At 45.9% G+C, this 21,115-nt stretch overlaps 1 protein-coding gene across 2 annotated transcripts in view; it reads left to right on the top strand.

Annotated features, from left to right (window-relative positions):
- REX1BD (required for excision 1-B domain containing) overlaps positions 1-20,641 on the top strand; it is a 29,996-nt gene extending 9,355 nt beyond the window's left edge. For both annotated transcript variants that reach the window (XM_066604603.1, XM_066604604.1), the window contains exons 2-5: positions 2,048-2,127; positions 12,516-12,720; positions 12,790-12,878; positions 20,035-20,641. In XM_066604603.1, coding sequence (XP_066460700.1) covers positions 2,048-2,127; positions 12,516-12,720; positions 12,790-12,878; positions 20,035-20,107 — 447 coding nt within the window. In that variant the 3' untranslated portion in view covers positions 20,108-20,641. The remainder of the gene's footprint in view (positions 1-2,047; positions 2,128-12,515; positions 12,721-12,789; positions 12,879-20,034) is intronic.
- The last annotated feature ends 474 nt before the right edge of the window (positions 20,642-21,115 follow it).

Genomic DNA, 21,115 nt, shown 5'->3' with positions numbered 1-21,115 from the left:
CCTGGGGGGCCTCTGTGGGGGGGGGGGCAGATACTGCCTGGGGGGCCTCTGTGGGGGGGGGCAGATACTGCCTGGGGGACCTCTGTGGGGGGGCAGATACTGCCTGGGGGACCTCTGTGGGGGGGGGCAGATACTGCCTGGGGGACCTCTGTGGGGGGGGGGCAGATACTGCCTGGGGGACCTCTGTGGGGGGGGGGGGCAGATACTGCCTGGGGGACCTCTGTGGGGGGGGGGGGCAGATACTGCCTGGGGGACCTCTGTGGGGGGGGGGGGGGGCAGATACTGCCTGGGGGACCTCTGTGGGGGGGGGGCAGATACTGCCTGGGGGACCTCTGTGGGGGGGGGCAGATACTGCCTGGGGGACCTCTGTGGGGGGGGCAGATACTGCCTGGGGGACCTCTGTGGGGGGGGGGCAGATACTGCCTGGGGGACCTCTGTGGGGGGGGGGCAGATACTGCCTGGGGGACCTCTGTGGGGGGGGGGCAGATACTGCCTGGGGGACCTCTGTGGGGGGGGCAGATACTGCCTGGGGGACCTCTGTGGGGGGGGCAGATACTGCCTGGGGGACCTCTGTGGGGGGGGGCAGATACTGCCTGGGGGACCTCTATGGGGGGGGCAGATACTGCCTGGGGGGCCTCTGTGGGGGGGGCAGATACTGCCTGGGGGGCCTCTGTGGGGGGGGCAGATACTGCCTGGGGGACCTCTGTGGGGGGGGGGCAGATACTGCCTGGGGGGTCTGTGGGGGGGCAGATACTGCCTGGGGGGCCTCTGTGGGGGGGGGCAGATACTGCCTGGGGGGCCTCTGTGGGGTGGGGCAGATACTGCCTGGGGGGCCTCTGTGGGGTGTTTTGGGTTTATTAAATACAGTTATACATTACAATTATACATATTTGTTATTTAAACTATAAATATCGCAAATTTATGGATTTTTTTCTCGAAGTGACACAGCACCCTAGTTATGCTCGGTTTTTTGGTTGAATTTTGACACACCGAGCTCAAAAGGTTGCCCATCACTGCACTAAGTGTTCTGTAGTTTGTCCTAGTCCTTCTTGTTTCATCCTGAATTACCTGTAAATGGCCTCTTCTGCTTTCTGTGAACCGCCTGTTGGGGTCGTGCATAGCGTTGATGGGTATTTCATACGGACTGCTTTGGACCTTGTTCAGATGCGCCCAGGTTGACACAGATTTCAGCATAGGATCCGTTCTGAGACCCAGAGCGGATTCGATGGCGACCTGCGGCCCATGCGCGAGGAGGGGCTTCCACAACCACAGTTACTTGCTGAACACGTGAAGTTTTGTCCTCGCGGAGTAAAATTCGCTGTGGGAGTTAGTGGAATATCACTTGATTTGGATGATGAGGTTGAGGATTTGCCCCGCTGTGTACCCGCAGTAAATACACGTCCGGTTTAATGCTGCCGTGTGAACAGCGCCTACGGTTATGGCTACACTACTTGTCCATCATTCTGAGGGCGCTGCCGCATCCGAGGACGGCACAAATCTCCGCAAATACCCGCAGGCTCCGCACTCACAGGACATTTAAAAAGGTTTTCCCATGAAATGACCTTACCCCAGGTTCTGTGGATGGGGTAGAAGTATCTGATCGGTGCGGATCGACCTCTGGGCTCCCACAATCACGTAACCGGGGGTCGAGAGTGTCCCTAAATAAATGGAGCCGTGGTCACATGTGAGCTGTATCGCTTTATTCACTGCAATAGACTGTCAGCAGAGTGCTTGCAGAAAAAAATGGAGCGCTAGTATGATGGGGGCACTCGGCACTGCTCTTATGATTGTGGGGGTCCCAGCAGCTGGACCCCACTGATCACATACGTATTCCTGATCCTTTGTATAGGGGATTTGTTATTTTTTGTGGAAGAAACCCATTCAGCTGACAATCAACCCATCTCTCTCATGACGGAGCATGTATGTTTAGCTGGAGGACGAGGGGACACGGACCACCCTGCGATGCGCTAGTCTTGGTAGCAAGAATGACTGTTCCTACTATAAAGTATTGCGGTCTGACACTCCTTTATTACTCTGCTCTCTTTAGACAGATGAATTTCGACTCCTTATACAAAGATTTTACCAGCTACAGGCGGAGCGTGTGGAGACCTACCGGCTCTTTGATGAGTGAGTACCATTACTATTGGGGCAGCTATTTGGGGGTCACTGTTAGTGCTGGGGCAATTATTGGGGGTCGCTATTAGTGCTGAGGCAATTATTGGGGGTCGCTGTTAGTGCTGAGGCAATTATTGGGGGTCGCTATTAGTGCTGAGGCAATTATTGGGGGTCGCTATTAGTGCTTGGGCAATTATTGAGGGTCGCTATTAGTGCTGGGGCAATTATTGAGGGTCGCTATTAGTGCTGGGGCAATTATTGAGGGTCGCTATTAGTGCTGGGGCAATTATTGAGGGTCGCTATTAGTGCTGGGGCAATTATTGGGGGTCGCTATTAGTGCTGGGGCAATTATTGGGGGTCGCTGTTAGTGCTGGGGCAATTATTGGGGGTCGCTGTTAGTGCTGGGGCAATTATTGGGGGTCGCTATTAGTGCTGGGTCAATTATTGGGGGGGGTCGCTATTACTATTGGGGCCACTATTATTGGGGCACTGATGCTTTTGCGGCTACTAATGTGGGGGCACCATTACTGCTGTGGCTATAATTGTTGGGGCACTGTTACTGCTGTGGCTGCTTTTGTGGGGCACTGATGCTGGGGCTACTATTGTGGGGGCACTATTACTGCATTGGCTACAATTGAGGGGGCACTGATGCTGCTGGGGATACTATTGTGGGGGCACTATTACTGTTGTGGCTAATATGGAGGGGGCACTGTTGCTGCTGTCACTACTATTGTCTGGGCACCATGTGGGGGAGCACCATTGTGGGGGCACTGTAGGAGTACCATTTGGGGGCACTATGTTATGTGGCGGTACTGTGGGAGCACTATGTCATGTGGGGGCACTATGTATTAGCACTAAGTGGGGGTACTGTTATGTGGGGGAACTATGTTATGTGGGGTCATAGGGGAGTACTGTGTGTGGGCACTGTTATGTGGGAGCACTGTTATGTGGGGTCACGGGGGGGGGGGACTGTGGGGGTACTATGTTATGTGTGGGCACTGTGTGGGGCAGTATGTTATGTGTGGGCACTATTTGGGAGCACTGTGTGGGGGAACTGTGTGTGCACAATGGAAGAGCACTATGTGGGACCCATAGAATAAAGTTATCATGTCCTTTTTGTTGTAGTTTGTGTGCCATAGAAACAAGACGCACTGAAAGATGGCCGAATGTTATTTTTTTTTCCATATTTCTCCACTTAGAATCTTATTTAAGTCTTTCAGAATGCTGTGAGGTACATTAAATAGTACTATTGGAAAATACAACTCGTCCCGCAAAAACCAAGCCCTTATCCAGCGACGTCGATGGATAAATAAAGGAGTTACAATTCTCTAAAACGGGAGAGGAAAAAATGAAAATAGAAAAACTTTTTTTGGATGCACCAATCTTAGCCATGCATCCAGCGCTGGCTGTGATTGGCGGAGCAAGCTGACACTCAGCTGTCTCAGTCAATCAGAGCAATCTCTTGCTGGAGGCGGGGGATTTCAAAACTCGTCATTAGCAAAAAAAAACTCTGCCGGCTTGACAAGTGCCCAGAGCTCCAGAGAGCAGCACAGGGACCAGACAGCGGCAGCTAGGCGAGTATCCCCCTTTTTTTTTTGGTAGTGCAGCTAGCGCTGGCTTTTAGTGCTTCCAAAGATGTGGTACTAAGTTGTGCCACATTTTCAGCAGCACTGAAACTGCTGTCCATTCATTTCAATGGGTGACACAGGGCTGAAAACGGCCCAAACACAACATATATCGCTGTTAAAGATACTGCGTTTTGCGCTTGTGTGAACAGCCCCATTGAAATGAATAGGAGTGTTGTCCTCTGCGAGTCGGAGTCTGGTCGTCTTGTCCTCTGCGAGTCGGAGTCTGGTCGTCTTGTCCTCCGCGAGTCGGAGTCTGGTCGTCTTGTCCTCCGCGAGTCGGAGTCTGGTCGTCTTGTCCTCCGCGAGTCGGAGTCTGGTCGTCTTGTCCTCCGCGAGTCGGAGTCTGGTCGTCTTGTCCTCCGCGAGTCGGAGTCTGGTCGTCTTGTCCTCCGCGAGTCGGAGTCTGGTCGTCTTGTCCTCCGCGAGTCGGAGTCTGGTCGTCTTGTCCTCCGCGAGTCGGAGTCTGGTCGTCTTGTCCTCCGCGAGTCGGAGTCTGGTCGTCTTGTCCTCCGCGAGTCGGAGTCTGGTCGTCTTGTCCTCCGCGAGTCGGAGTCTGGTCGTCTTGTCCTCCGCGAGTCGGAGTCTGGTCGTCTTGTCCTCCGCGAGTCGGAGTCTGGTCGTCTTGTCCTCCGCGAGTCGGAGTCTGGTCGTCTTGTCCTCCGCGAGGCCATCGTGTATCTCAAGGTTGATGTGCTACAGAAAAACTGTGGTCATTTTTAGGATTCAGAAGCCAAAAGTCAGTAAAAAACAAGTCTAAGATCGAAGTCAATGAAAGTTGTGCTCCCCAGTGTTGTAGCTTAAAATTTGTTCCGACAAATGAATTTGAATGATAATCGTTACATGTAAATGCACAGAAATCGCTCACTATTCATTTACAAGTCTTTATCGCTGGATTGCTGGCTTGTCGTTCAGAGCAAACACTCACATAGACTGTGAAGCGCTTAGCGAGAAGCCTGCAATCAGCAGCGAAGTCGGTCAGTGTAAACGCTGCACGAGCGCCAACTACCTTCGTAGTGACATCGGCGCACGTGCTGTCGTTTACCAGACTGTCAGCCCGTGTAAGAGGGCCATTATATAAGTAACAGTTGTCCTGTTTGCTGTCAGCGAAGGAGATTATCCTTGTTTACATACAAGTGCTAAAGACCAGGAAAGATCTAATGATGGTTTCACACTACATACACTGTGAAGGCTCTGAGCACACGTCACTTGGCTCCGGAGGCCCCATTCACCAGACAAGGCACTTTTGGGTGATAATTGTCTGGTTGGTATATTGTTTAATGAATATTACGCGTTGCTGTGAAGACAGACAGACAGACATACATTCGTGTGTGTGTATATATATATCATATTTTGAGGTAGATAGCCAATCACAGCGCAGCTTTCATGTTACATCAGCAGTATAAGAAATAGCAACCAATCACCGCACAGCTTTTATGTTACCTCAGCAGTATCAAAAATAGCAACGAATCACAGTGCAGCTTTTATTCTGCCTCAGCAATATAAGAAATAGCAATTAATCACAGCACAGCTTTCATGTTGCCTCAGCAGTTTAAAAAATAGCAACCAAAGCGCAGCTTTCATTATACCTTAGCCGTATAAGAAATAACCAATTACAGCCCAGCTTCCATGTTACGTCAGTACTATAAGAAATAGCAACCAATCACAGAGCAGCTTCCATGTTACGTCAGTAGTATAAGAAATAGCAACCGATCACAGCGCAGCTTGCATGTTACCTCAGCAGTATAAGAAATAGCAACCAATCACAGCGCAGCTTGCATGTTACCTCAGCAGTATAAGAAATAGCAACAAGTAACAGTGCATCTATCATTATACCTCAGCGGTATAATATATAGCAACCAATCGCAGCGCAGCTTTCATGTTACCTCAGTATAATATATAGCAACCAATCGCAGCACAGCTTTCATGTTACCTCAGCGGTATAATATATAACAACCAATCGCAGCGCAGCTTTCATGTTACCTCAGCGGTATAATATATAACAACCAATTGCAGCGCAGCTTTCATGTTACCTCAGCTTTATAATATATAGTATACTCGTTGCTGCGATCTCTGAAGAAAGGAAATTCAAGGAAACTTGTTCTGATAAAAGTGAATTTACATTGTGTCATCTTTATTGAAACTTATTCATTTTCATATGGAAACATTTCAAAGTGTCGTTCTAATCCTATTTATTTATTTGAGTGCTTGTGGATCCACGATAGTTTTTGTTTTTCCGTGCGTACGCGAATTAATCAGGAGCTTTTCCGAGGCGTGAGCTGGCCACATACAGTTGTCCATGTGAGAGCCATTGTGCATTCGTCCCATATGATAAGTTCACATGTTTGGAGAACTGCGCCTATTCCGGAATATTTGGTGCGACACGTGCGCCACCTATCGTAGGATAGATGTACTATGACTGAAACCTTCCCATGGCGATCGGATGAATGGTGTAGTAATGCGTAAAGGACAAACAGACAGACACGCAGACAGACACACACACATTCATTTTTATATATATAGACTACGATCCTCCATCTGATTCTACCAAATTTACTGGAATAAATTATGCAGTGCTGTACTTGTGTATGGTGCTGTTGGGGGGTGATGGGAGATTTAAAGGGGTTGTCCCGCGCCGAAACAGGTTTTTTTTTTTTTTCAACCCCCCCCTGTTCGGCGCGAGACAACCCCGATGCAGGGGTTAAAAAAGAACACCGGAGAGTGCTTACCTGAATCCCCGCGCTCCGGTGACTTCTTACTTACCTGCTGAAGATGGCCGCCGGGATCTTCTTCCTCGGTGGACCACAGAGCTTCTGTGCGGTCCATTGCCGATTCCAGCCTCCTGATTGGCTGGAATCGGCGCGTGACGGGGCGGAGCTACACGGAGCCGACATCCAGCACGAGCGGCCCCATTGAGGAAAGAAGAAGACTCGGACTGCGCAAGCGCGTATAATTTGGCCATTAGACGCCGAAAATTAGACGGGCTCCATGGAAACGAGGACGCTAGCAACGGAGCAGGTAAGTGAAAAACTTCTTATAACTTCTGTATGGCTCATAATTAATGCACAATGTACATTACAAAGTGCATTAATATGGCCATACAGAAGTGTATAGACCCACTTGCTGCCGCGGGACAACCCCTTTAACTTTTATACTCACCCGCTTGCTGCTGTGTTCTGTCACATCTGTGTGCCCACTCTCCCTTAGACTTCCGTAGTCCATGTAAAGACTTAATGGGGGTGGGGGCGCTGCGGGAACTGGGGAGCTGGTGAGTATAAAAGATACATCCCATGGCTTCCCAGAACACTTGTGGTATCTGTTTAATGACGAGATGTTTTACAGGATACATCTGGACAGAATGGCACATAACTTGGTTTCTGGTGCTCATCCGTGGGGACAGTGTCCCTTTAAGGACAGTACAAGTCTCTCCTGCTCTGGGGGTTTGCTACAATGAATCAGTGTGTGGGTAAGAACATCTGGAAAATGGTGTTGAAATACAAATAATATATTAAAAAGTTGCATCACTTTTCAATATACATCGATAAAGTTGGTAAATATCATTCGGATTCTTTTGGTTAAAGTTGGCTATTTAGTCATCTTAGGCCTCCTATCCTCTGGCGATATTTCACTGCATTACTCACGGTAATAATCCGTATGCGGGTAAAGTAATGAACGCCATTCATAGGATAACTAAAGAAAACTCAGCCCGATGTAAACGAGCAGAAAATCCTGGCGATTTTCCGCTCGCGTGTAAAAATCGCAGCATGCCGTGATTTTCCGCGATGAACCTATCAAAGATGGGTTCATCGCAGAAAATCGCGGTGACGTAATGCTCCCTTGCGGTGGTATATCGCACCCACCGTGGACAGCCAGCCTTAGTCTGTAAGAAAGTGCAGATGTTGCATGCCCTCATAGCTTGTGCTTAACCTCATGCACATTACCCTACGATGGTTCCAGCGCCACATGGAGTACCCTATAGGCACATGGCTCCGCTGCCAGGCCCCACTGGATTCTATGACAGCTCTCCATGTGAGTGGCTTCACCTGCCTGTGTACAAACGGGTATTTGAGGGATTGATGTGTTTGTACACATAATATAAGGCTGCACAACCCACAATTGCCTAACGTGTATCAGTTTCTGTGATCTCTTATCGAGCTCGTTGACCATACGGTGGGGATACCTTGACAAAACATCTGTTGAGAGGTAAGCTGCTGGGGTTCACGTTTCTGCTCTGTAGTTCCAGCGCCTCTGGAGGTGTTTTAGGGAATTGCTATTTGTGCATCTCTCGGGTCCGAGGTGGTGCCGTCCCGTTAGTATAATGAGCAGAGACTGCGCTGTGACCAGTAGGAGACGAGGTGTTTGGATGTACAACATTCATGTTTTATGAGGTGTTTTCTTCCGATGTTTAGCTAACATTGTCATCTTTATAATCGCCTTCCACGGAGTTATGCTTCTATCAGGCGGGTGTTGATGTTAGCGCCGCCATGTTTTACCCAACGGGAGACCATTAGTGTGGCACATCCCCAGACATAAGTGCGTTAGGAGTAGTGTATACAATGTGATTAGAACTTGGATACATTTGCATGTGGCCGTCTTTGAAATAAAATACGAGATGTCTCCTTTTTCTCATCTGGACTTCATCAGCAATCCGACATAATGCTTCACTTCTTGTTCCGCCTATTTAAACTCTTTTTTTTTCACTTTTGTAAAGAATAACAGAGCCGAGGAGCGCCTGATTTTAATTTTGTTTGCTTACTGCAGCCTTGTTCTTCCTGGTGTATCCATAACACTAGGTAATATTTGGTATTGGTTTGCCAGTTACAGTACCTTTCTGATGTGAATTATATAGGATTTCCCCAAAATTTCTGAATTAACAATTTAGCTACAAAAGCATATTGAGTCTTGCTTGTGTTTTGTGACCGAGATTAGCTGGACTCAAATAATTGAAATCTATGGAAAGGAGACCTGTGGAAAATAGACCACACAGGAAATGTATTACACATAGTTTTTGTGATTGTTCCAAGCAAGAGAGACCAAGCAGTCTTGTAGATATACATTTAAAGGGGTTGTCCCGCGCTGAAACGGGTTTTTTTTTTTTTTCAATAGCCCCCCCGTTCGGCGCGAGACAAACCCGATGCAGGGGTTAAACAAGAAAACCGCACAGTGCTTACCTGAATCCCCGCGCTCCGGTGACTTCTTACTTACCTGGTGAAGATGGCCGCCGGGATCTTCTCCCTCGGTGGACCGCAGGTCTTCTATACGGTCCATTGCCGATTCCAGCCTCCTGATTGGCTGGAATCGGCACGTGACGGGGCGGAGCTACAAGGAGCCGCTCTCCGGCACGAGCGGCACTATTCAGAAAAGAAGAAGACCCGGACTGCGCAAGCGCGTCTAATCTGGCGATTAGACGCTGAAAATTAGACAGCACCATGGAGACGAGGACGCTAGCAACGGAGCAGGTAAGTGAATAACTTCTGATAACTTCTGTATGGCTCATAATTAATGCACAATGTACATTACAAAGTGCATTAATATGGCCATACAGAAGTGTATAGACCCACTTGCTGCCGCGGGACAACCCCTTTAACGGCTAACACAAATACATGTTGTATCAAGCTTTCCACCCTTCCTCCTCAGGCTAAATGGAATATATCCGAAGAGGGGTGTATGTGTGTGTATGTGTATATACATATATACACATATGCAGATTACTGCATATGTCAATCACAGCCGGCGCTTTTTGTCTAAGACAAAATTCCTCTTCTAAAACTCCAGCGATTGGTCTCCTCACTCCCAAAAAGAGGGAAGGGATTGTACACAATGGTAGACACGGCCCCGCCACAACTTGTCAGATGTGTTGCTGCCATCAATTTATAAATCAGTTAATATTTTTTAAATTAAATTGAACAATGTCGCCCCTCCCCCTCTGATATGTTCTATTGTGAGTAAAATATGGCTAGATGAGATTTAATAATCTTTGTATTACGCCATCTTATTCCGCAGCGCTTTCGGGGCAATATGAAAATTACAGAGATTATAAAAGTTGCATGTGGTATTCAATTATTTAGAAACCAAGGGGATGGGGTGATACAGAAGGTACCGGGGTAGGCGGTGAAGCAAAGGGGACAGATCATTGCCCCTACACTTTACACAGCAGCCAAACTTTTTTGGAAATGGGCTTGTAAATGGCATTTTTACCGTGAGTAGTTGCTGCTAGCTTCAAATATATGCTTAGATCAAATATTAAGTTGTAGTTCGTGTGATACCTGAACATAATCCTTACGTCCATACAGGACTGTACAGTAATAGGGAAAGCTCTGCTCACACCATGATCAATACACTTAGGCCTCCCTCACAGACAATTTTCTTCAGCGTTTAGCGCTGCGCTTTTAGCTAAACGCTGTCAGACTCCCATTGTTTTCATTGGAGCCTCTCAGACAGCCGCTCGATCGCAGCGCCGAAGTCTGTTCTATTCTTGGACGTGTAGCGCATCTCACTGTGCATCCCCTGCCGATTTTTCCGCTCGCAGGGAGAAGCCCAGCATGTTCTATTTTGTGCGGAAGATCGCAAGAATGGCTTACATTGCAGTTAATAGAAGCCATCCGTCCCGTGATACTTCCGCTGTGAGCAATGCGGAAGTATCGTGAGAATCCGCGTCAGCGCCCGGGAGTCATGCGCTGCACTGCGCACGTGTGTCTGCTCGCCTGTCGAGACGATTGCGGCCGATCCGTACAGGTGAGTACAGGGTTTCTGGGTGGCGCCGGGTCTTAATCTGCTGCGATATTTGCAGTTAGAATCCGAGCCGGCCGTGGGCATGAGGCCTATAGCTTATAGATATGTTCGAACCTAGAAACAATTGTGGGAATGTGAAGTATTAATGTTTCATATGCTATGTGAAGAAGACTTTTCACCTTGCTGACTCGGAGACGTGTAGAAGGTGGAAACCCTGCCAGATATATAGTGTATATATTGTCTCAGCCGTATCTACTACAATGTGTAAACCAGATTTTCCATCTTTCAGCTGCAGGACTCCAATATTATTTTTTCACACATCTATGGAGAACGCATCTGCAGCTTACTTCAGTCCTTTATGTGCGCACACCGGAGTCTGAAGGTTAATCTTTCAGGGTCAATCCGCAAGTCAATTTTTCAAAGACAGAAAATGTGGAGAGTTCCAATTTTAACACTTCTGCCCCAAATCATTGGCTTGTTTATTTTATATATCTGGAATATTTATTTGAAAAAAATAATAACAGTAAAATAAAAGTATATAATAATAAAAAGTTAAACGTTCCCACATGACAGGATATTGGAGGATTGCTTGACTTTAGACATCTGCTGGCTCGATGTCTTCCAACCTTCGTCCGTATAAAATATGGAGGTATTTCTGCAATGTGTTAATCATATTTGTGTTACTGAGGATTAAACAACAAACACGCTCATAAATCCACTCTAGAAATTGTGCGGTTTATTGTCTGCAAGATCTTGTTGCTAATAACGTGTGGGATTTAACCAAATGTAATAAGAAATATCGAGCAGAATGACTGGCAGTGTCAGCTCCATGCGCTAAGACATAAGGACTTGTGAGCTGTTATAGCAGCGCTGGAATACATTCATATTGTCTGGCTTAATTTGTCACCAGCAATTAATGAGAACATTCATTTACTTATCCACTCGTAAAAGGGGCATTATATCTTTTTGCAACATTACAACTTTTGGGACACCCGCCTATTCTGGGAACGCTTTCACAGGTTTTTTTTTCCCTGCATGAGCAGCCACCGGTGCAGGGAACTTCTGCATGGCTCCAGTCAAATGAATGGGTCCGGCTGCAGTATCATGCACAGCCGGCTAGCTGGGAGCATTGCTACGCAGGGGATAGAACGCTAAACCAGTACTGTAGCCCGGGACCCTGGTCGATCAGATGTTTACTGGGCTGCTGTCACTGTGCGCGGAGCAGGGACCAGATTGCTTTGTACATTGTTGAGTGCCCTGGTGTGGTATTAAAGGCACAGGTCCCATTGACTTGGAGCTGTACTTGTGATACCATGCGGGACCACTGCATAATTCATGGCGCTGTCTGCTTCCTGCTCCATACATGGTGAGCAGCTGATAGGCTAGGGCCTGGAAAGGTGGATCCCAGCCAATCAGTTGCTGTTCACCTATCATGAGAGTAGGTCATCAAGTTTGTTTTTTTTTTCTTAGAGAAAACCCCCTTCAACACTAATGTATTTGGCAAATTAAGCACTGATAATGGTCTAGGGACTAAAATGAACTGACACCATCCAAAGTTGTATTCTGAAAAACATAAGTGACTGTAAAAGACATGATTGGAACAGAAACTTGAAGCAGGTACTAGTTGACGGGGTTGATTGTATTGGTGGGGTGTGATATTGGTTCTTATTTCTTCTAAGGGTATAGTCTAGGTAACAGAACACCCTGTCCTTCCATACTGTAATCTAATGCGAGCTATCACAGAGCGCTAGTCTTGCAGTGGCTTCCATGTAGAGCTGCACATCTGCTTCTGTGTCAGACTTCATTCTATCCAAGATGCCCTGTTTGCTCAGCAAACTCCACAGCGGGGGCTGAAACATCAGGCGGTCCCACAACACCCCCTGTGCCAACTACAGATGGCGCTACAGTGGGTATCTCCGGTAGCCAGTTGTAGATCCCATCAACTCTCTAAACTTGAAATCCAAGCCTTTATACCGTTTAGCATATTTTGAAATGGTAAGTTCAATGTTGGCTGCAGATCATCTTCATCTGTTTTCTTTCCAGAGGGCATCAGGCTTATCTGAAATCGGGGCCCCACTATGACTTTATCCGCTACCGGCAGCTGGTTCATGAGATTACTCAAGCGTTCAGCGGCATCAGCAAAGAGCTCATCCAGATAAAGGATCGCTTCAGGGAGCTGCATGATCGCCCCGATCTGTCTGAGCACCTAGAAAAGATCCAGGAGCTGGAGAAAGAGAAGTTGGAGATGGTAAGGTGCGGCGCTCGCAGCGCTTGTTACATCTTGTAGATTGCTTTGTAACGCTTGCTTTCTTGTCAGACTGCAAGATTACAGCTAGCTAAGCAGAATGCCCAAGACCATCCCAGTGAGGAGTCCCATCAAGAGGAGGTTCAGCTTCTGAAACACAAGTAAGGGCAGATTTACCTCTTCCTGTTTTAGTCCCAGAAAAAAAAGTATACAAAGAATTCACACCAGAAGGGGAAATAGGCCATTTATGACCACTTAAAGTTCCAGATCCGGAAGAGCCTGATGTTAGAAGCAGATATTTTTGTGTGGGATGATTTGGATCGACATGAGGCTTACATGACAACACTGTATCTGATAGGATTTAAAGAGGAAATGTTACTAGTGCCCAGAATAATGCAGTTAGTTGAGTATGCCATTCTATACCCCAAATAAAGTGGAAACAAACAGGAACCTTGTGAAACAGACACTAAAGAGGTGTCACAATTGAAGTGAATGGCCTGCATGGTTTCCTTCTGGGGATTCCATCATAGCGCTATTTTCAGCAGCTGTTGTGGAACCACCAAGCGTAGTTGCATAGCGCATTAAGTAACACTATGGGAATGCTCCCTTACACAGAAAAGGGAGGGCGGAGGAGATGTTACAGCCTAGAAGGGTGAGGGAGAATAGGAAGAAGTGGGCTCCCTCAATGCAGAAGAACACAATCTCACACTCCACTAGGTGGATATGGGGAGTGTACAGGTGATCCAGAGATTATTCCAATTGCCCAGATTGGAGTCAGGAAGGAATTGTCTTCCATTAAATGAGAAAAATTAGTTTCTACCTCTTTAGGTTTTTTTTGCCTTCCTCTGGATCAACATTGGGGGGGTAATAGGCTGAACTGGATCAACATTGAGGGGGGGGGGGGGGGTAATAGGCTGAACTGGATGGACATGGGTCTTTTTCAGCGTTACATACTATGTTACTATAGTATGTACCACAATGCAGTTTACAGTGAGAAGAAGGAGCATATCTGACACGTATCAGTCAAAGGGAGGCCCACTTTGCTGTAATTTAGAAGCAACATGAACACAAAATGAAGATACTCCATAGTTTGTCCAAAAATTAATCTTTGCATATAATCCAAAATCTTTAGGCTTGGGCTACACGGCAACAGGGGCCAAGGTTGTGTTTTTTACTATGTGACCGCAGCAACCTATGACTCCATTGACATTAATGTAACCAGCAGTTTTTGGTTACACAACCCCTGTCGCAGCTAAGTCACCATGTAGCCCCAGCCTTGGGGTATGGCCACACGTGCTGTGGATTTTCCGTCTTGGAATTGACTGAAAAATCTACAGCGTTTTACAGTGGATGTGAAATCCCATGTGCACTGCTGAAAATTCAAAGCTTAAATTGTCCTGTGGTGCAGATTTCAAGTCTGCAGCTTGGTGATATACTGTATACTGTGCATTTTCAGTGTGAACTTCACCCTATGCAATGCAAAAGGTGAACTCTGAGGCAAATCCAGCATATTTCTTGATGCAAATCCGCTCCAAAAAACACATTTGATGCATTTTTTCTTGTTGCTGGTTCACCACAGCTTTTCCACTTCGTGTGGTCATACCCTTATAAGATTTTCTTACAGTTTCCTACAAGTCTTTGTGGCCATTGATTTTATACGAATAAATTAAACCATTCCTGCATTTAGAGGGATTTTATGTTTACAGAGAACCACCAGGTTCCTCAAGCTGCCTGGGCTATGGGCAGCACACTATAGTGACAGTCATACTGATTTTCAGCAGTCTTCTCACTTCTACCGATCTTTTTAGTGGTTGTGCAAGTTTTTCTTCTGAAGTTTTGCAGGGCTGGACTGGAGAGTGTTAGAGCAGTAAATATGTATCCATCTTATATGCCTCAGTCTGTTATATCATATTGTTGACAGTTTCTTTTAACAAGAATTTTGCAGATGTACATCCAGAACAACCTGGATTGTCCAGTACATCCGGTACGTTCCGTATTTTGAGACAAGAATACCAGACTACACAGCCTTGGTGTCATCTGCACCAGTTCTCCAAGACAAAGTGACATCTCATTTTGTAATTTTTTTTTTTTTGAGAAGCTTATTACGCACGATAAAATATGTTTTATTTTACCCTATAAAAGTGAGACGTACCGGCTAATAAAGCAGAGATGATTTCCAATCACATTTGGTGTGTGTTGTATGTAAGCTTCCTCGATGCTCAAGCATTTTAACCCCTTAGTGACCAAGCCTGTTTGCGCCTTAATGACCAGACCAAATTTTGGAAATCTGACATGTGTCACTTTGACATAGCATAACTCCATAAAGGTGTTGCTTATCCAAGTGATTCTGATATTGTTTTTTCGCCACATGTTGTACTTCATTTAGGTGGTGAAAATAGTCCGATAGAATTTGTGTATATTTATTAAAAGCGCCAAAATTGGGAAAATTTTTAAAAAAAATTTCATTTTTTCACATTTTCAACTGCCATATCTCAAATATGTGTAAACATACTGTACAAATTCTTGATAAGATATATATTTCCATCTGTTTACTTTATTCTGGGCGCACATTAGAAGAAGTTCAGGTTTTTTTTAACCATTTAAGAGATGTGCAGATTTAACATTGATTTTCAGCATTTTGAGGAACACTTTATTTTCCGGCACCAAGCCAAGATTACAAAGGCTCATAGGTGTCAGAATGATAGATACCCCCACAAATGACCCCATTTTAAAAACTACACCCCTTAACGTATTCACTGAGGGGGGGGGGGGGCAGGAGTATTTTTACCTCACAGATTTTTTTCAGGAATTAATGCAATTTAGAGGAGAAAAAATAAAATTTCTTGTTTTTGCAAATATGCCATTTAAAAGATGGGATTTTTTTTCTATAATGCACATGAAAATGCGTATTTGCACCCAAAATGGATCCCCCTGTTTGTCCAGTGTTCAGAAACATACCCATTGTAGCCCTAATCTTCTGTCCATATGCACAACGGGGCCCAAACCGAAAAGAGCAGACGGTGACTTTCAGAACAGTCATTTTGCTTGAAGGCGATTTCAGCCTCATTGCCCAATTGTAGAGCCCTTGATGGACCAAAACGATATAGAACCCCCACAAATGACCCCATTTTGAAAACTAGACCCCTTATCGAATTCCTCTAAGGGTGCACTGTGTATTTTGACCCCACGGTTTTTGAATGAATCTAAGCAAAGCAGAAGGAAAAAATTACGATTTTCATTTTTTTGGCAATCATGTCACTTTTAAACCCGTTTTTTTTGTACAGCACACATATGAATGAAGACTTGTACCACAAAATAGATACCCCTGTTTGTCCCGTGTTCAGAAACATACCCATTGTGGCCCTAAAATTATGTCCGTATTCACAACGGGGCCCAAAACGAAAGGAGCAGACGGTGGCTTTTAGAATATTTTGCGTGAAGGCGTTTTAGGCCCCATTGCCCACTTGTAGAACCCTTGAGCGGCTAAAACGACAGAGGACCCCCACAAATGACCCCATTTTGAAAACTAGACCACTTAACGCATACACCTAGGGGTGTACTGTATATTTTAACCCCACAGTTTTTGAATGAATCTGAGCAAAGCAGAAGGAAAAAATTACGATTTTAATTTTTTTGGCAGTTGTGTCATTTTAAAAGCATTTTTTTTTGTATAGCGTACATAAGAATGAAAAAGTTCACCCCAAAATGGATACCCCATTTTGTCCCGTTTTCAGAGACATACCCATTGTGGCCTTAATATTATGTCTGTATGCACGAAGGGGCTCAAAAGGAAAGGCGCATCAAATTTCAACTGTGTCTTAAATTTTACGTAATCGCCATTATCTATTGGATAACGGCGATCACGTGACCGGGGACCGCTCACTGCGGCCCTCGGTCACTGCTCCAGGCTCTTGGCTACATTTAGTAGCCAGGAGCAAGGAGACTTTGAATTTCCAAGGCTCTCAACAGCTTTTGTGCTTGCGTCCGCCATTTTGCTAATGGGCACATGCGCCAAAGTTGGGGAAAGGTCCGTGGATAAAGATCCCATCGGGGGACATCACCAGAGGCCTTAGGTAAGTAATTTCACCTCCCCTCACGAATCTGATCTGTGATTGGAGGTGAAATTTTCACTTTTTTTTACTTTTACGTGATCGCTGTTTTAAATTGGAAAACGGCGATCACGTGACCAGGAACCGCGTTTTGCGGGCCCCGGTGAAATCTCCAGGCTCTCGGCTACATTTGGTAGCCAGGAGCAGGGAGATTTTAAATTACCCTGGCAATCTGCGCCTTTTGCACATGCATCCGCCATCTTGGCGGCGGGCCCGTGCGCAGAAGCCGTGGTGGAGTCCACGGATAAATGTGGTGCCTTAGGTACGTTATTTCATCTCCTCTCACGGATATGATCCGTGAGGGGAGATGAAACAAACTTTTTTTTCTTTTTTTTTAACTTTTTAAAAACTTTTTTTTACTTTACATGATCCATTGGATAGCAGCGATCATGTGACCGGGAACCGCATACAGCGGCTCCTGGTGACATCCCTCTGCTCTATGCTACACATGGGAGCCGGGAGCAGAAGAATTTATAAATTTCCCGGGCCGCACGCGCCTTCTTAACGCGCGCCCGACGTATGACGTCTGGCGCGCATGCGCAGAAGGCGCCGACGGGACCTGGAGGCTGGGACACCGCCGGTCATCGCGGCGAAGGCAGGTGAGTACTTTCAGCTGCCCCGATGGATCTGATCCATCGGGGCAGCTGGATCTTTCACTTTTTTAAACTTTTTACTAACTTTTATATGATCGCCGGCATTTGGTAAATGCCGGCGATCATGTGACCGGGGGAGGGGACCCGCGGCCTGGAATGACAGCTCCAGGTTGCCGACTACCTCCCGGAGCCGGCAGCATGAAGCTGTCACGTCCTCAGCTTGCAGGGCCTTAATCCCTGCAGGAAACATATTTCTACGTCCTCAGGGAATAAGGCCCAGCAAGGGAGGACGTAAAAAGACTATGGGCCGGTCGTTAAGGGGTTAACTATTAATCTGGATACCTAAAAACATACCAAGTAGCAATATTTGCACTAACAAGAGGAGTCCAGTGAAGCTCTTGTATATTGATTCATGTACGCTGCCCCTACTCTGAGCCTTCGGTGTTACTGTACATCTGGAGGTGGAGCGTGCATATATGAAAAAACATTAGCTTCTCTGGGCTCCTCTCCAGTCCGTCCCTACAACGTTTCCAAAGTAAGATGTGCAAATCCACTAAACTGATCCATATAAGTGACAGACCATAGAAATAGTCAAGAGTGTCTATCACTATACCCTGCTGCCCGCAGCCCGGACCCCTTAGTGAATCTGGCAGGTTCACTTTTACTTCAGATCCTTAACTTTGATGGTTTCCTTTCTAAGACACCTTTATCCTTCTGTGATGGTCAAGGATTGGTTCATTGCACTCTTGACTTCACTGTCTGTTATTTCTATCATTTTCTGAGCTTCTGACTTGTTCCTTCAATGCTTCATTTTAGTTAAAGGGGTTGTCCCGCGCCGAAACGGGTTTTTTTTTTTTTTAACCCCCCCCCCGTTCGGCGCGAGACAACCCCGATGCAGGGGTTAAAAAAACAAACCGCTCAGCGCTTACCTGAATCCCGGCGGTCCGGCGTCTTCATACTTACCTGCTGAAGATGGCCGCCGGGGTCTGCTCCCTCCGTGGACCGCAGCTCTTCTGTGCGGTCCATTGCCGATTCCAGCCTCCTGATTGGCTGGAATCGGCACGTGACGGGGCGGAGCTACACGGAGGCGGCATTCTGCACGAGCGGCTCCATTGAAGAGAGCAGAAGACCCGGACTGCGCAAGCGCGGCTAATTTGGCCATCGGAGGGCGAAAATTAGTCGGCTCCATGGGAACGAGGACGCTAGCAACGGAGCAGGTAAGTAAAAAACTTTTTATAACTTCTGTATGGCTCATAATTAATGCACAATGTACATTACAAAGTGCATTAATATGGCCATACAGAAGTGTATAGACCCACTTGCTGCTGCGGGACAACCCCTTTAACTGTTGAAGTTATATTCCTCTTATCTTCTCCAGGTTGTTTTGTTCCATATTTAGAAAGGTCTCTTTCAACTTAGCTTGTCATATCTATAAATTCACATATGAGATAATAAAGGGCCACTGTTTAAGATAAAGTATTTCTCCATTAATCCCCCTATTGGGCAATCTATTATGTTTAGTCAAAAGGTCTCCATTGGGGGCCTTTTAATCTGGCTCTTTCAGCATGCTGTACTTCCGGTAACAGGTGAATGGTCAGATATCGATCTGGGCAGGTATTGGATCGCTGTTATGTGACTATGCAGCAAGGCGTTACCAACTGCCACATCAATCGTGATAGGGATTGGTAGGAGTAATATGTGATCCCTGGATTTCTGGTTTACCATAAGTCTAGAAGTAATGTTTCATGTAGTAGGCGTCCCAGTGGGGTTAGTTGTCCCTCCCCCATACCTTCCTCCACACGTGTTCTATCCCAGTATGGGCCGATAAGGGAGTTAAAGTCCCCCACCATTAAAAATGTAATTCCTGTAACAGTTACTGATAATCACACAGCTTCTGTCACACCCTTATAATAGAGATCACAGCTCATCACCCTAACTCTATACCTATGGTCTGTAGTGTATTTAGAGAACTATAGGAGCTAATGTTAAACTGCTACCCCACCCTGCATGCACAAAAGAATGTGCTGATGCATCATGGGATAGATGTGAAAGTGAAACTAGTGTGTCTCGCTTTCAAGATGGTGCCTGATAAGTATCAGACAGGGAAGTGGCTGGAATGCACAGATGAGACTGCTAGAGCGTGACAGGCAATAAAGTGAGGGGTTAGAGATGGAAAAATATGTTTTTGCTGGAGTGGCTCTTTAACACTGTACCGCTAATTTCCTAACTCCCTCATATAAGATATATATATATATATAGTATATGCACTTATATACGTTTATCATTCTCTATCCAGGAGAAGCCACGGTGTTTGCACATTTTTAGTAAATATTTGATATGTCAGTTTATATTCGGGGCTGTTGCTGCTACATATTAGCTGATTATGCCGAAGATGACATTTTTATAAATGCGATTAAATTGGCATAAAGGATAGTATTTGTTTTCCTTGTTATTGTGACAGATATATATCACTACGCCAACACTTGAAAGCGCCTCAGTTCTAAACAAGGAGCGCGGCCCTTTTCTGGGTGTTTCATAAACACTACCTAAACTTCTATATTGTGAGTAATGTATGCCAGATGTATATTATTTATAGTTCCCATCTGTTCCTGCAGGATAATTAAAACCGTGGAAGCAATCAGTGAAGTACTGCAGGATTTCAAGTATGATTGTGAAGAAATAGAATGACGTCTGCCCCCTTGGAAGCCACAGAATGGAGAGCGGAGCCTCGTCTGGACCACTTACTTGGATCTGCATTGTAGCTGAGCCAGCTCTGCTTCATCGGCTGCCCTCTTGGGTGACATTCTGGCTCGCTGTCAGTAGGTGTTGCCTAACAGACATGGGAGGGATACGTCTTTTGTGCTGTAATCTCTCCAAATGAGTTTGAGGCATAATGTGCATTTTTCTTTCCAATAGTTTTTATTGGGTACGTGAAGTGTGCCTTATGATCTGTTTCCAGTCGTACTGTGTTTTTTTCCTGCACTTGCCTTATATCCTTTAGGTTGGGCTGAAAATCCTGTAACCTGTGTAAATGAATAATTGTCACTATTCTCTTTCATGACTATAAAGACTAACATTGACATCCTATATTTGTCTACCGTTCAATGTACATGTTTCTACTTCTTTTCATGTTTTGTGACCACCTTGCTGAAGGCGGAGGACTCCTTGAGTTACGTTCGCACGCAGCAGTTTTCCCAAATAAAATTGAAATCTCACTTTTTACTTAGGGAAGCGGTAACACTTTCCTTAGAACAGTTTTTATGTAAGATTTTGAAGATTTTCCTGGTTCCCATATTAATACATGTGATCGTTCTCCTGGGATCTCAAGAATTGTGCATGACGAGCAGGTCATAGAAGTGATGGAAATGTAGACTTTTAGGGCTTCATAAAGACCTTTAGCGGACTTGAACAAGTAGTTATAAAAAAATAATTAAATAGGGGGAAAGGGACTTGTTTGTATATCACCAACTTATTCCGCAGCGCTTTCAGGTAATTTATTTATTAGCCTCCACTAAGTTGGGTGCTCATTTTACCGGCCCCGGAAGGATGGAAGGCTGCTAAGTCAACCTTGAGCCGGCTGCCTGAATCATGCAGGCTCATAGTTAATGTGAACTTGCAACCTTCAGCTCATGAGCGAGAGCATAAGACTGCATTCTGCTGCCTTAACACGCTGCGCCACATGAGGAAGTAAGAGAA

Source organism: Eleutherodactylus coqui, chromosome 5 (assembly GCF_035609145.1).
Source record: "Eleutherodactylus coqui strain aEleCoq1 chromosome 5, aEleCoq1.hap1, whole genome shotgun sequence".
Classification (NCBI taxonomy): domain Eukaryota; kingdom Metazoa; phylum Chordata; class Amphibia; order Anura; family Eleutherodactylidae; genus Eleutherodactylus; species Eleutherodactylus coqui.
The sequence above is the reverse complement of the archived record's forward strand: the minus strand, read 5'-3'. Positions and strand labels throughout refer to the sequence as shown.